Consider the following 14,364-nt stretch of genomic DNA (forward strand, 5'->3'; position numbering starts at 1 on the left):
TGCAGCCCAGGGCGTGATCCTGGAGACCCAGGATCGATTCCCACGACAGGCTCTCTGCATGGAGCCTGCTTCTCCCTCTGCCTGTGTGTGTCTCTGCCTCTCTCTCTCTCTCTCTCTCTCTCTCTCTCTCTGTGTGTGTGTGTCTCTATGAATAAATAAAAAGTCTTAAAAAAAAAAAAAAAAGAAAAAGAATAGCATTGGTTACCAGTAAGAAAAGGCAACTCTCGGGGATCCCTGGGTGGCTCAGTGGTTTAGTGCCTGCCTTTGGCCCAGGGCACGATCCTGGAGTCCCGGGATGGAGTCCCGCGTCAGGCTCCTGGCATAGAGCCTGCTTCTCCCTCCTCCTGTGTCTCTGCCTCTCTCTCTCTCTCTATGTCTATCATAAATAATAAATAAATAAATATATACTTTAAAAAAAAAAGAAAGAAAAAAGGCAACTCTCTGGGGGAGTAGGGCTCCGAAAGGGACTTCCATTTTTTAAAGTTCTGAGCCATTATAACATATTATACGCTCAAAAAGAATTAAATTAAAAAGTGAGAAATAAAATTTACTTGGGGGGAAAAGAGTTATACACTCCATACCCTTGTTGGATTAACTAAGGAAACTAAGACCCCAGAGAAACTTAGCCACTTGGTCAAAATCACACAATCAACCATGGCAGAATGGAGGGTAATTTTCAACTCATAATTCAAGACTCTCTCCTAAGCAGTCAGGCTTCTGTGTCTCTTACGGTCATGATTTCTGAGATGAGACCCCAACTTCAACCTTGTGCCTACTGTAAAACAGATGTACCTGAATTTTAGCAACAGTATTTTATGTTAACTGTAAGCCTAAGACTGTTTATGCTCTTTCAGTATAAAAAATATTTAATTGAGAGTCAAGCCAAAGTACCCTGCTTGTCAAAACCATGGTAGTTTCCATGAGACAACTAGAGTCTGAAACGCTGGTACTGGTTTCTTGATAAATGATAAGAAATATACCTGTGACACAGAGCTAAAGATAAATACCTGGTCAGAGACTCATTAAATGTTCCCTAACAGGGTCAGGTCACTCATGTTCCCACAGTAAAATTCACCTCTACTCAGGTGTGCTTTCAATATGCCCATTTTGTCAGTATTTGTATTTGTGTGCAGTTTCCCTTTCACACCTCGGATTACCACACTGTCTCTGTTTTTAAAAGGAATATCAATCCTCTTTCAAATATTTGCTTTTATTACTTGTACATCTTTATATCTAAAGACTTTAAACTCAGGGGGATGTATATTTAGACACCACACACATTATCCAAGTTTAACAAAACTACAGTGTGTTAAAATTATAACATAATACCTCCAGTATCTATAGCCTCCCCATCTATCTAAAACAATTCTAGGCCCAGGGACTAAAATTAACAGAGTCTTTCTGAGAATGACCCAGAGGTGTACTGCTGAGAATAATGCATCCTTTGACAATACAAACAAATTTTCTATATGTGATAGAATAATTCCTTGCTGATTTGCTGCCATTACTGTTTCTCATCTCCACAAACATACAATTGACATTAGCACTTTAGCACAGCAACAACAATCAAGTAAAGCTAAAGGGCGCCACAGAAAATCATGGACAGCCTGGTCCAAGATTCTGTCCCAATTTCCAATGAAGCATGTATGCACAGTACATATAATTTTAATGCACAATATCTTAAAAAATGGGTATCTATAGATTAAAATATGGGTTACTGGTCACAGACTAGGGGGACAGTGATGAAAGTAGGACTGAGCGCCATAAGATTTAAGAACCTCAGTCCTGCCTGGTGGTTTGTAAGGTCTCCGCAAACCAAAGAATCTGTCACTCAGCTGGATTCCTCATCCAAAGATGAGGCCGTTTTCCATCCTGCAAACATACAGGGTTGTTGCAAAAATCCAAGGTATGAAAAATATGAAACAAAAAGTACTTTTTTTAGAAAAGTAAAATGCCCACCTACTTGGAGGGCTAAAATTAAAAAGGCAGACAAAAACAAGGATTGATAAGGATCTGGAGCAACTGGAAATCTCGTCACCACTAGAAAGAATGAAAATCACTATAACCACTCAAAAACCATTTGGCAGCATCGACCAAAGTCAAACACACACAAACCCTGTAGTCCAGCAATTCCACTCCTACACAGATCCCCACAGAAATGTGTACATAGGTGCACCAAAAACACATGTTTAAAAACACAAAAGCATTAGTTATAATAGCCAGCAAATAAAAACAAAGCAATTGTCCTTCAAAAGCAGATGATGAATTATTCATCTAAAAGTGAAAAGAAGAACAATAAAGCTTCAAGATGAAAATATAGGAAAAGGGCTTCATGATCTTAAAACTGCCGAAGATTCCTTACATGGGTCCCAAAAGTACTAAACAAGAAAGGACTGATAAATAAGACAATATTAAGAACAGGAACTTCTTTCATGAAAAGATATCCTTCAAAGAGTGAACAAAAAACTAGAAGAGCTCATGTACAGTATGTATGAAGAACTCCTATACATCAATAACAAAAAGACAGAAGTCTTTGCCAAAGATATAGAGATGGCAAGGAAGCATACAAATATATGGCTTTACACTATATCTCGTAAAGGAACTGCAATTCAAACAACGAAATACCACTACATGTCTATTAGAAGGACTAAAATTTAAAAAAAAAAAAAAAAAACCTCAATAATACCAAATGCTGACAAGGATGTGGAGCAATAGGATCTCTCATTCATTGGCTCAGCCACTTGGGAAGAATCTGCCAACTTCTTGTAAAGCTAAACAGTCTCACCATAGCATTCAGCCCAGTGGTCATCAACGTTTACCCAAATGAGGGCTGCCTGGGTGGCTCAGCGACTGAGCATCTGCCTTTGCCTCAGGGAATGATCCTAGGGTCTGGGATTGAATTCCACATCGGGCTCCTTGTGGGGAACCTGCTTCTTGCTCTGCCTATGTCTCTACCTCTTTCTGTCTCTCATGAATAAATAAGTAAAATCTTAAAAAAAAAAAAAATTACCCAAATGAACTGAAAACTAATGTCCACACAAAAACCTGCACACAAATGTTTACAGCAAGTTATAATGGCCAAAATCTGGAAGCAACCAAGATATCCTTCAAAATATAAACAAACTCTGCTGCATCCAGACAATGGAATATTACTCAGCAATAAGAAGAAATCAGCCATCAAGCCATGAAGAAAGGAATCATAAATGCATATTGCTTAGACAGAGAAGGCAGTGTGCAAAGGCTACATATTGCATGATTCCAGCTATAGATACTAGAGAGAACAAGCAGAGCTGTGGAGACAGGAACCCCAATGTAAACTATGGACTCGGGCAGCCCAGGTGGCTCAGCGGTTTAGCGCCGCCTTCAGCCCAGGGCGTGATCCTGGAGACCGAGGATCGAGTCCACATCAGGCTCCCTGCATGGAGCCTGCTTCTCCCTCTGCCTATGTCTCAGTCTCTCTCTCTCTCTCTCTCTCTCTCTCTCTCTGTGTGTCTCTCATGAATAAATAAAATATTAAAAAAATAAATAAACTATGGACTCTATTAAGTAATAATGTATCAAAATTGGTTCATTAATTGTTACACATGTACCACACTAATACAAGATGTTAATAACAGGGGAAAGTCTGTGGGGAGAATAAACAGTATGCAGGAACTAGGTACTATCTGCTCAATTGAATGTAAACCTAAAACTACTATAAAAAGTAAAGTCTATTAACTAAAAAAATAATAAAATAAAATATTCAACCCAGTAGGAAAATGGGAAAAGACCTATATGAAAGCCTCATGAAAGAGAACAGATGGCTAAGAAAGTCTATTAGCACAGAACTGCAAGTTAAAAATCCAAACACTATGCATACCAGAATAGCTAAAATACTAAAAGGACAGAGCAAGTGCAACTCTCTCCAACACTGCTTGTAGGAGAGCAAACTAGTACAATCACTGGAAAACTGTTTGACAGTGTCTACCATGACCCAGAAATGCATAAAAGTGCATAGCAGCATGCATTTATAATAGCCCCCAACTGGAAACAACCCAAGTACCCAGAGTAGAAATGATAAATTGACAATGTGCTACATAACGGAATAATATACAACCTTGCAAATGAACCTATTTCTGCCAAATAATAAGAAGGATAATCTCATAAAAGCAAATACTGAATGAATGAAGCCAGAAACAAAAAAGGCATATACTGTAAATTCAACTGAGTCTGCAAACAGGTAAAACTAACCTGTGGAGTCAGAAGAGGACAATGGAGCACAAAGAGGGAAGGCAGTTGTAACAGGGAAGAAACACCAGGAGCTTGTGAGGTCCTGCCAATGTTCTAGGTGCTGGTTACATACGGAGTTCATGAAGCTCTTTGCATTCTCTACGTAGATGTTTGGTTCAATTAACATAATTACTAAAATATAGTAATAAAGGTTTCAAAAAAATACACACATCTGGCCTCCTCCTGAAAAATGCTTAAGACACAGCAATACTTAAATGGAGCAGACAGAGCAGGAGCTTGCCCCTGTAAACCAAGTGAGAGCTTGGCAATTCTCCCAGAATTGGCTCCCCGGAACTGGCTATTACCTGCGGTCACTTAGTACCTTTAACTAGCTTGCTTTAGCTGTCGGAGCCATGAACAATTAAGTTTTTCACTTCTGTATTAAGAGCACACTGTCCGCTCATGCTGCTTATTACCTAAATTATTAATTTAATCCACTAAGGTAAGTTTTCAACTCTGCTGAAATTTTAGGGGAAGACACCGCAGAGCTGTGGGCTGTCTCTGAATCTCTCAAATCTCCCACCTTTACCCAGAACAGCTCTGCCAGAGACCACTGGTGTTCAGCCTTGACCACACAGTGGAACTACTGGGGAGCCTGCAGAGCAGTGATGCCTGGCTCCCCCTCACAGGTTCACACATAACTGGACTCGAGGCCTGGTCATCAAGATCTTTAAAAGCTCCCCAGGTGATTCCATAATGTTTCGCCAAGGGTGAAAACCACCACTTGAGATCCTGCCACATTTCATGTAAGAAAGTTCTACAACTAAAAAGTAGCTTGAAAAACACTAATCGCTTGAGCACAGAGACACTGACTTTGTATAGAGAGAAAATATAAAGACCCTGGTACAGTATAAGCATTATTTTAAAAACTGCTGAGTTGGGATCCCTGGGTGGCGCAGCGGTTTGGCGCCTGCCTCTGGCCCGGGGCGCGATCCTGGAGACCCGGGATCGAATCCCACGTCGGGCTCCCGGTGCATGGAGCCTGCTTCTCCCTCTGCCTGTGTCGCTGCCTCTCTCTTCTTTCTCTCTGTGTGACTATCATAAATAAATAAAAAAAATTCAAAAAAAAAAAAAAAAACTGCTGAGTTGCCTTTATCTCTCAAAGAATTATGGTTTAGTATGGTTTTCCCAGGCTGTATTTAGGTCAAAGACCAAGATTTTTTTTTTTAAATAAATCTTTACATATTTTTCCTTTATTGTGGGAAATATTCTGAACTGCTGTTAACTCACTACTTGATTCCAGGATCATAAAATCTTTAAACTTGGTGTGTTTACCCAACACACTTTTCTCAAAATATTAAAAACTCTGCCTACGTAAGAAGCTCAGTGGTGGAGAATGAAGGCTAAGGCTGCTCCTCTACGAAGAAATTTTTTCATTCTCAGATGCCCGATATTGTCAGAGAGTTATTACTTTAAGCAGAACCTGCCCTCCCCTCAGCCCCACCAGGAGTACCTAGTTGAGTCTGAAGCAGAGAAGTCACCTCTAAACCTGTCAGCACCACATCTGCTGCCTTGTGCGCTGAATCCTACCGCTCTTAGCTCAGCCCGGTCGTCTCATCCCCTTAGAGAGAAGAGGAGAGCCCCTGAGTTCATTCAAGAACAGCTAAAATGGCCTAAACTAATCATCTGAGCAAGAGGGGACTAGTTTATACATTTGGCTCAACGTCTGCTGGCCTCAGCTCTCTGGAAATGAAGTATTACAAATATTCCTCCCACAGAAAACGGAAACGGAGCAGGAGGCCAAATACAGGTACAAGCTGGGGAGAAAAGGTCTGTACCACCGCACTGGAAAAAATGGAAGCCATACAAGTCCCCAAAGTGTGGTTTCCACCAAGGTCATGTTACTACTTAAACTAAACTAAGCACAATAAAGAAAAAACTCTACCTCGATCATCCTCCTATCCCCAAGATAGTGCCAGGCACCAAACAAGTACTCGACACACACCACCCCCTCGAGGCTTCCTTCGCCACAGCAGCCCCCCATCCACAGGTAGGTATACTGCAAGGCACCCCTCCACCCTATGCCTGAAACCAGAGCTTAGAACCCCGTCTATACGGTTTTTCCTGTGCTTAAGTATCTATCACTGAGCTTGACTGACAAATCCATAACAGATTAACAATAGTAGTGACATAGACAACACTAGTACACTTGTGCAGATGCGATTTCTGGTCTCTCTCCCTCTCAGTATCTTACTGGGCCACACTCACCCTTCTTCTTGGGACATGAAGTGAGGTAAATGACCTCTGGCACGGTGACCTTCTGATGATGTCACTAAGACCACCATCTGACCGCAGGGGACTGAAACTGCAGGTAAGGCGGGGCGGGGGGGGGGGGGGGGGGGAGGTAGGACACCACTACTGTACTTCTGTCCTAAGCTAATTATGACTCCAAGCAATGTTTTCTTAACATCTCCATTCTGACATCCTTTTCTCTGGGAACCCTAGACTACAAGTGTCTGCTATCTGCTGCCATAAACATGTTCCCCCATCACAGGACATACACAGTCTTCAAGAGCCGCGGCAGAGATCCTGTGTTAGGTGAACTCTGTGACCCAGTCCCTAGCTGTGCACACCCACCACAGGAAGTGCTTTAAAATATTTGTTGAAATACCCACCATTTGCTTCAACGTGGATGGAACTGGAGGGTATTATGCTGAGTGAAGTAAGTCAATCGGAGAAGGACAAACATTATATGGTCTCATTCATTCGGGGAATATAAATAATAGTGAAAGGGAATAGAAGGGAAGGGAGAAGAAATGAGTAGGAAATTTCAGAAAGGGAGACAGAACATGAAGACTCCTAACTCTGGGAAAGGAACTAGGGGTGGTGGAAGGGGAGGAGGGCGGGGGGTGGGGGTGAATGGGTGATGGGCACTGAGGGGGGCACTTGACAGGATGAGCACTGGGTATTATTCTGTATGTTGGCAAATTGAACATCAATAAAAAATAAATTTATTATTAAAAAATAAATAAAATATTTGTTGAATATATCAATTAACCCATATGTAGGGCTTTATATATATCAAGGCAAAATAGTAAAATGCACACTTTGGACTCAAAGGCAGACTCAAATCCCAACTCTGCCACCAGATGGGTAGACCTACCGACTCACTTTAACCTCTCTGAGCTTTATTATTCCCTCTATCTGTAAAATTCCCCACGCACCTTCCAGGTTTTTCTTAAAAATAAAATTCATAATGGTAACATAGAAAACGAATTTCTGATAATGTGAAAACATTCTTAAGACAGTGAACTGACAAAGCAATAATCCTCAAACATTTTGATCTCAGGATTTTTACATTTTTAAATATTGAGGACCCCAAGAACCTTAGGTTTATACAGATTATATTGTTACTTGCCCTATCAGAAATTAAAACTGAGCACTTATTAAAATATTTATTCATTTAAAAACATACCTACTATATGTTAACACAAACACACGTTTTTATGAAAAATATATTCTCCACAAAAGCAGTAACAAGAGTTTTCACTTTTACAAATCTTTTTAATGTCTGGCTGAATAGAAGGTAAGTAGATCCTCGTATCTGCCTCTGACATTTTCTCTGTTGCAGTAAGTTATGTTTTGTTTTCCTGCAAATCATTTTATTTGGAATAGATTCAGTATGTTGTTTTTGAGTGAAATACACGAAGATACCGCAGCTTCGCAGTCTGTGCAAAGGCGCCAGCAATGCTACCCCCATAGTTTTTGTACCATTAGTGCAAATGTTCAGCAAGTGAAACAACCAAACAGTAGCACTATGAAAATATTTACCCTGCAGACCCCTGAGTGTGTCTCCAGGGCCTGCATTCTGAGAAGAACTGTGGTGTCAAGTTATTTTCAGACAGCTTTGAGGAAGCCTCTGCTGGGAAGGAAGCTGAAGCACTGGGACCTAAGAAATTGAGCAAGAGCAGGTGGATTCTCAGAATAGGTAACAGCAAAGGCCCCACCCGACCGCAAGTGTGGCCTCCTCAGCCAGAACCCAGAGAACTGAATGCTAGAGCACAGGAGGAGGGAAATGAGCCCTGCAGAGGCTGGATCAATTAGGATCCTGCAGGAATGTGGATTTTACCCCAAGGAATCAGAAATCCTTAAGTTTTTACCAGGGTGTGGCCATTTTATCTACATTTTAAACTGCTCCTCCAGGTGGACTGGTGATGAACTTAAGGTAGCGTGAGACTTCCTGGGACCAGTCAGAGAGGCTCCCACAGAAGTCCATGTGCACACACGCAGTGGACTGGGCCAGCCAGGGACACCAGGTGGAAAGGGGGAGGGCTGACTGAGAAGACATTTTTGAGGTAGAAGCTACAAGACTTAATTATGAATAGCCTCGAGGAGTAAGAGAGAACTCTTCTTATGTTTGGGGCTTGAAAATCCAGGTCCAAAAGGATGCCATTTGGGAAGACGGGGGATTGCAAGTTGATGCAAATTTTCCACGGCCTGGCCTATGCCTTCTTCCAAGCAACCGAGACGCACTGCACCTCACATTATTTTTGGCAGAAGGCTCCTTAACAAAAATAAAAACCGTGAGCAAACTAGAGCCGAAGCCAGAGCACCGAGAGGCCTTTGGGGCCTCCTTGCAGCCTCCAGCAGTCATGGTGCAACCTCGAGTCCGCAGCCCTGCATTTTCCCCGAGCCAACACCTCGGCTCCGGGCTCCGGGCTCCGGGCTCCCGGACAGCCAGGTGGGCCGCGCTGGGCCGCGCTGGGCCGCGGGAGCCGCGAGCCCGGAGCCCACGAGCCCACGAGCCCACGACGCCCACACGCCCACACGCAGGGCTGTTCTTGCGCCGCTGCCTCAGCAGCGGGTCGGGCACTGGTCGACCCCGACCGCAGCACGACCGCGGCTGCTGGGTGCGTCCCGCTCCAAGTCCGCACCGCTTCCTCGTCTGCGCCCCTCCTCCTAAATGCGAGGAAGGGCACGTGAAAGCCCGACCTGCAGCTTCCAGGCCCGACCCGTCTCGGTTTCGTGAAGCAGCGCAGGTGCCCCCCCCCCGAGCCCCCGGACTCCTCCCCGGGGAAGGGGACCCCGGAGCCCCAGCCAGCGAGGGAACGAGGCCCTGGAGGCCACCCCCTCCCCCACACCCGACCCGGCTCACACGCAGCCGCCCCGCGCCCGGGAGGAGCCTCCCCGGGCCCCCTCGGGCCTCGGCAGTCGGGGCGGCCCGGCCCTCCCTCCCTCCCTCCCTCCCGCCCGCCCGCCGGGGGCCCGCCGCCCGCCCACGCGGCCCCGGAGTCACGCCGGGAGGCCGCCTCCGTCGGGGAGGCCTCCCCCCGCCCGGGACGGCGGGCCGCGGAGGCCGGGTCCCCGCGGAGGGCGGAGGGCGGAGGTCGGCGCGCACCTCGCCCCGGCCCGGCCCCGCCGCCGCCGCCGCCGCCCGCCCGCCCGGCCCAGGAAAGTAGGCCCAGCCCGGCGGAGGGGGCGCCGCGCCGCGCCGGTATCATTCCGCCCGCGCCCTGCGGCCCCCAGGCGGGCGGCGGCGGCGGCGGCGGCGGCGGTGGCGGCGGACACCCGCCCGGCGCCCGGCCCCCGCCCCCGCCCCCGGCCCCGGCCCCGGCCCCGGGCCCCCGGCCGCCCCCGGCCCGCCGCCCCCGGCCCGGCCCGCTCCCGGCGGCCCTCGCGCCGCATCCGGGGACTATATTCGCGCGGAGCGGCACAGCGCGGCCGGGCCGGAGCCGCTTACCGGTGTCGCCGCGCGCCTTGCTCTCCTTGGGCTTCGGGGGGCGGCCCCGCGGCATCGTCGGCGGCGGCGGCGGCGGCGGCGGCCCACCCCTCGGCCGCACACACACTCACACACATACGCCCGGCGGAGCGCGCACGCGCGGGGACCGGCCTCGGGGGCGAGGCGCGCGCCCGGCCGAGCGGCGGAGGCGGGCGGAGCGGCCCCGGGGCGCGCGGGCGGCCGCCGAGCCGGGTCTGAGCGCCCGCGGGCCTCACGGGGGGAAGGCGCCCGAGCGAGCGAACGCGAGGGCTCGACCCGCGCCAACTTCGGCGGGTTCCATGGCCCGGCGGGCCGCGTTAGGGGCGTTGGGCGCGGGCGCGCGGTGGGGGCGGGGAGCGGCGCCGTGCGCATGCGCGTTCCGCCGGTCGGGCCTGGTGCGGAGCGCGAGCGGGTGGTGGTCACCTGGGCCCCCCTCGGTCCTGATGGGCTGAGCGGGGCGGGCCGGGGTCACCGGGGCCCCCCTCGGTCCTGATGGGCTGAGCGGGGTGGGCTAGGGTCTCCCTGGGCCCCCCTCAGTCCTGATGGGCTGAGCGGGGTGGGCTAGGGTCTCCCTGGGCCCCCCTCAGTCCTGATGGGCTGAGCGGGGCGGGCTAGGGTCTCCCTGGGTCACCCCTCGGTCCTGATGGGCTGAGCGGGGCGGGCTGGAGTCACCTGGGTCCCCCTCGGTCCTGATGGGCTGAGCGGGGCGGGCCGGGGTCCCCCTGGGTCACTCCTCGGTCCTCATGGCCTGAGCAGGAAGGGCAGGCTATCATCCTCCTAGATCATCACCCCTCGGTCGTCATGGCCTCAGTAGGGCAGCTGTCCCAGTGTGTGTCCAGCCAAAGCCACCGCCTGGGACAGCCATGAGGAAAAGAAGAAAGGTGCCCTTTAAACTGGTACAGGTGGTGAAAAAGCTTTGCTGGTGGAAGAGGAGGGGAGAGCAAGGGTCCCCGATATGCTAGGTGCTTCAGATGTGCTCATCTATGTTTACTGTGTTCGTTTAATTGCAGGAAACACGGGGAACGTGACCCTCCAGGATCCCCCTGAGAGCATCCCCATGGCACACTCTCGAGGGGCAGACACTAACAGATCAGGGACTTGGATGAGGAAGACCTGCCATCTGATGTAATACATTAAAATGTAGTTTTATATTGTATTCATCTTTTATTTCTGTTGTTTGCTCATAATAACTTCCACAAAATTGTGACACAGTAACAGGAGGACAGAGTTGGGTGAGGCAACATTATCAATCAAGGAAGGAGTCTAACAGTCTTAGTATCCTCAGGAAAATTAATTCAAAGTACTAAATAATGGTTACCAATTGCATCCAAGGTATTAGGAGGGAATACAAAGGGAAAACAATGTCTTCCCCACCAAAACAACTTGGTGCTATAGGACAAGAAAGACAAAAGCAGTCAATATATTATAAATAGAGATTTTAAAAGCGGATGGAGAAATTTGAGGACCATATAAATTACAGTTGGAAAAATAAATAGGAAAGACACTCAACTGAAACTTAGTAGATGCTTGTATTCTAACAGATGGTAAGAACTAGGGCTTCCCAGGTAGAGGTAACGGTAAAGGGGAAAAACCTAGAGTATTTTGTTAGGCGCTTTATATATGTTCTTTTGTTTCCATACATTCATCCAAATCCTGAAAAAACTAGGCAGATAATCCTATTTGAAAAGAGGTTATTTAACCGTCAACAGCTAACCAAGGAATGGCAACTGGTAATTAACATCTGCTGTTTTTAACTGCTAACATTTTAGTGTTTTACATAATCCTGCAAGTACCATTTTACAGATGATGGTGCTGAGGTTCAGAGGGACTAAATAGTCTGATTAAGGGTACATAGCCTGTAAGCAAGTCCAAGGTGCAAACCAAATCTGTTTACCTTTCATCCCATGTACCCAGTTGCATCAAAGCAGAAATATATATAAATTTAGACAAAATATGACTATTAACATACATATATCAGGACTAGCATAGGTACAAGGCTGAGAAAAAAGATTGGAGGCAGATCATAAGAAGCTTGAGCCACTTGTAAATCTGTTTGGAAATGTATATACCCTATTCTGATCGGCAAAGGATTTGAAGCAATTTCTATCAGTAAAATATAAGTGAAATCAGGATAAACGAAGAAAGTAGAAATTAAAGGAATAAGTACCTAAACTAGTAAAGTCCTATGTAGTTATAAAAGGTGAATATGAAAGTCAACTCCAGGTTTTTTAGCCCAAGAAGTAGTTGTCATCCATTAGAAGATTCTCACAAAAGACAGCTGTATGCCTATGTAACTTCATAGGATTGTTTCTTTTTTTACTGTCCATACCAGTATCATCTGTAAACAGACAATTTTACTTCCCTTATGATTTGGTTGCCTTTTATTTCTTTTTCTTGCCTAATTGCTCTGGCTAGGACTTCCAGTGCAATGTTGAATAGGAGTGGCAAGAGCAGACACCCTTGTCTTATTCGTGGTCTTGGAAAGCTTTGAACCTCTCACCATTGAGTATGATGTTAGCTGTGGGTTTGTCATAGATGCCCTTTATTATGGGGAGATACACTATTTCTATACCCAATTTGTTGAGATGTTGAATTTGTTGAAAGGATGTTGAATTTTGTCCAATGTTTTTTCTGCATCTGTTGAGATGAACATCTTTTATTAATGTGGTGTATCACATTAATTTGCATTGCTTTCCAAGGATAAATTATACTTGATCATGGTATGTGATTCTTTTAACGTGCTGTTGAATTCAGTTTGCTAGCATTTTATTGAAAGTTTTTGCATATATTCATCAGGGATCATGGCCTATAGTTTTGGGGTTCTTTCCTTGTATCCTTACCTGGCTTCAATATCAGGGTACTCCTGGCCTCCTAAAATTGAGAGTATTCTCTCTCCTAAGTTTTTTGGAAGAGTTTGAGAAGGATCGTGTTATACTTTAATGTTTGCTAGAATTCACTGGTGAAATCATCTGCTACTGGGCTTTTCTTTGGTGGGAGATTTTTTTTATTACTGTTTTAATTGCCTCACTCATTGGTCTGTTCACATTTTCTGTCTTCCTGATCCAGTCTTCGTAGTTTATAGGTAGGTTGCTTTCTAGACTCCTCTTCCTAGGATGTCTTAGAGGGTTCCGTGGAGGGCTGTTGTGTTCTTCCATCTCATTTTTAAGCTGATTACCATAGCAGACATAAAAAGGGTGACAAAAAAACATGCTCCCCAGAACCACCACACAAGGCACAGCTAGAAAACAGGGCCAGCACCCTGGAAGACCCATATATGCCTCTCCCTGGAGTGTCTTTTCCTAGAGGTATCTGCTCTCCTGATCCTGCAATAATCCTCCCCTTGCTTTTATGGTTGTATAGACTTTGTAGATGTCTTTAAATAAATGAAATATTGGTCAGTTGGTCCAGCTTTTTCAACTTTCTCAAAGTTTTTCCAAATTCTTCTGTGGCCTCTTTGCTTCATATCATATCTGAGATTCATTGATGCTGATGCATATAGCTATAGTTCATTTGTTTTTACTGTTGTACAGCACTTCATTGTAAGACTGTGCCACAGTTTATTCATTCAATACACTGTTGACAGACTTCCGAGTTATGTCGAGTTGTTTTTTGTTTTTTTATGAACATGCTGCTATGACTATTCTTGCACTTGCCTTCTGGTGTTGATTTTAATACAAGATGAGAAATATTTTTTGCTTTCAATGTGTCCCATGTCAGCTAAGTTTACACCACTTTCTTTCCTTTTTTTTTTTTTTTTTTGGATTGACTTTTTTTTTCCTCTCATTCTCCTTTTTCCCTTTGAAAGTTATATACTCTATTCTGTTAAAGGTAACCTAGAAACTTTTAGATGATATTTATGAAACTAGAATGTTAACATCTTTACCCTCCTCCTAATTTATAAATTATTGTTTGGTGTTTTAATTCTACTTTAAACTGCAGAAGACATTACTGTTTTATGTAGTCTAATTTACATAGATATTCTAATATTCCAATTAATTCTGTCCTCTACATTCTTTCTTATGTCTCCAAACTTCATCTCCTGTCTCATATACACACTTTATAATTTCACTCAGTGAACATAACTAGCAGCAAGCATTCTCTCATTTTTTGTTTACCTGAAAACGTCTTTATTTTGCCCTTATTCTTAAAAGGTACTTTCCTGGTTAAATAATTCTAGGTTAACACTTATTTTCTTTCAATCCACTGAAAATATTCCGCTTTTAGCTTAGTTTCTGTTGTAAATGATGACCAGTCGGTTATCCTTCTTTCTTTTGCAGGTCACTTTTCTTCACTGGAAACTTTTACAACCTTCTCAGCCGTGAGTGACTCGCAGATTCATCATGGTGTGCCTAAGCGTGGATGCTTTTCATTTATGTGCTCAGGGATTCAGTGGGGAT

General features: G+C 45.6%; 1 protein-coding gene across 8 annotated transcripts in view; it reads right to left on the minus strand.

Annotated features, from left to right (window-relative positions):
* LOC129514548 (zinc finger protein 236) overlaps positions 1-13,689 on the minus strand; it is a 108,066-nt gene extending 94,377 nt beyond the window's left edge. For 3 of the 8 annotated variants that reach the window (XM_055333217.1, XM_055333215.1, XM_055333220.1), the window contains exon 1: positions 9,950-13,689. In XM_055333217.1, the coding sequence (XP_055189192.1) occupies positions 9,950-10,339 (390 nt within the window). In that variant the 5' untranslated portion in view covers positions 10,340-13,689. Of the gene's footprint in view, positions 1-8,040; positions 8,924-9,949 lie in introns of those variants that run through there. The other 5 variants (XM_055333221.1, XM_055333216.1, XM_055333222.1 and 2 more) reach the window with 2 other exon arrangements.
* Between the last annotated feature and the right edge of the window lie 675 nt (positions 13,690-14,364).

This window comes from Nyctereutes procyonoides, unplaced genomic scaffold (assembly GCF_905146905.1).
Source record: "Nyctereutes procyonoides isolate TBG_1078 unplaced genomic scaffold, NYPRO_anot_genome, whole genome shotgun sequence".
Taxonomy (NCBI): domain Eukaryota; kingdom Metazoa; phylum Chordata; class Mammalia; order Carnivora; family Canidae; genus Nyctereutes; species Nyctereutes procyonoides.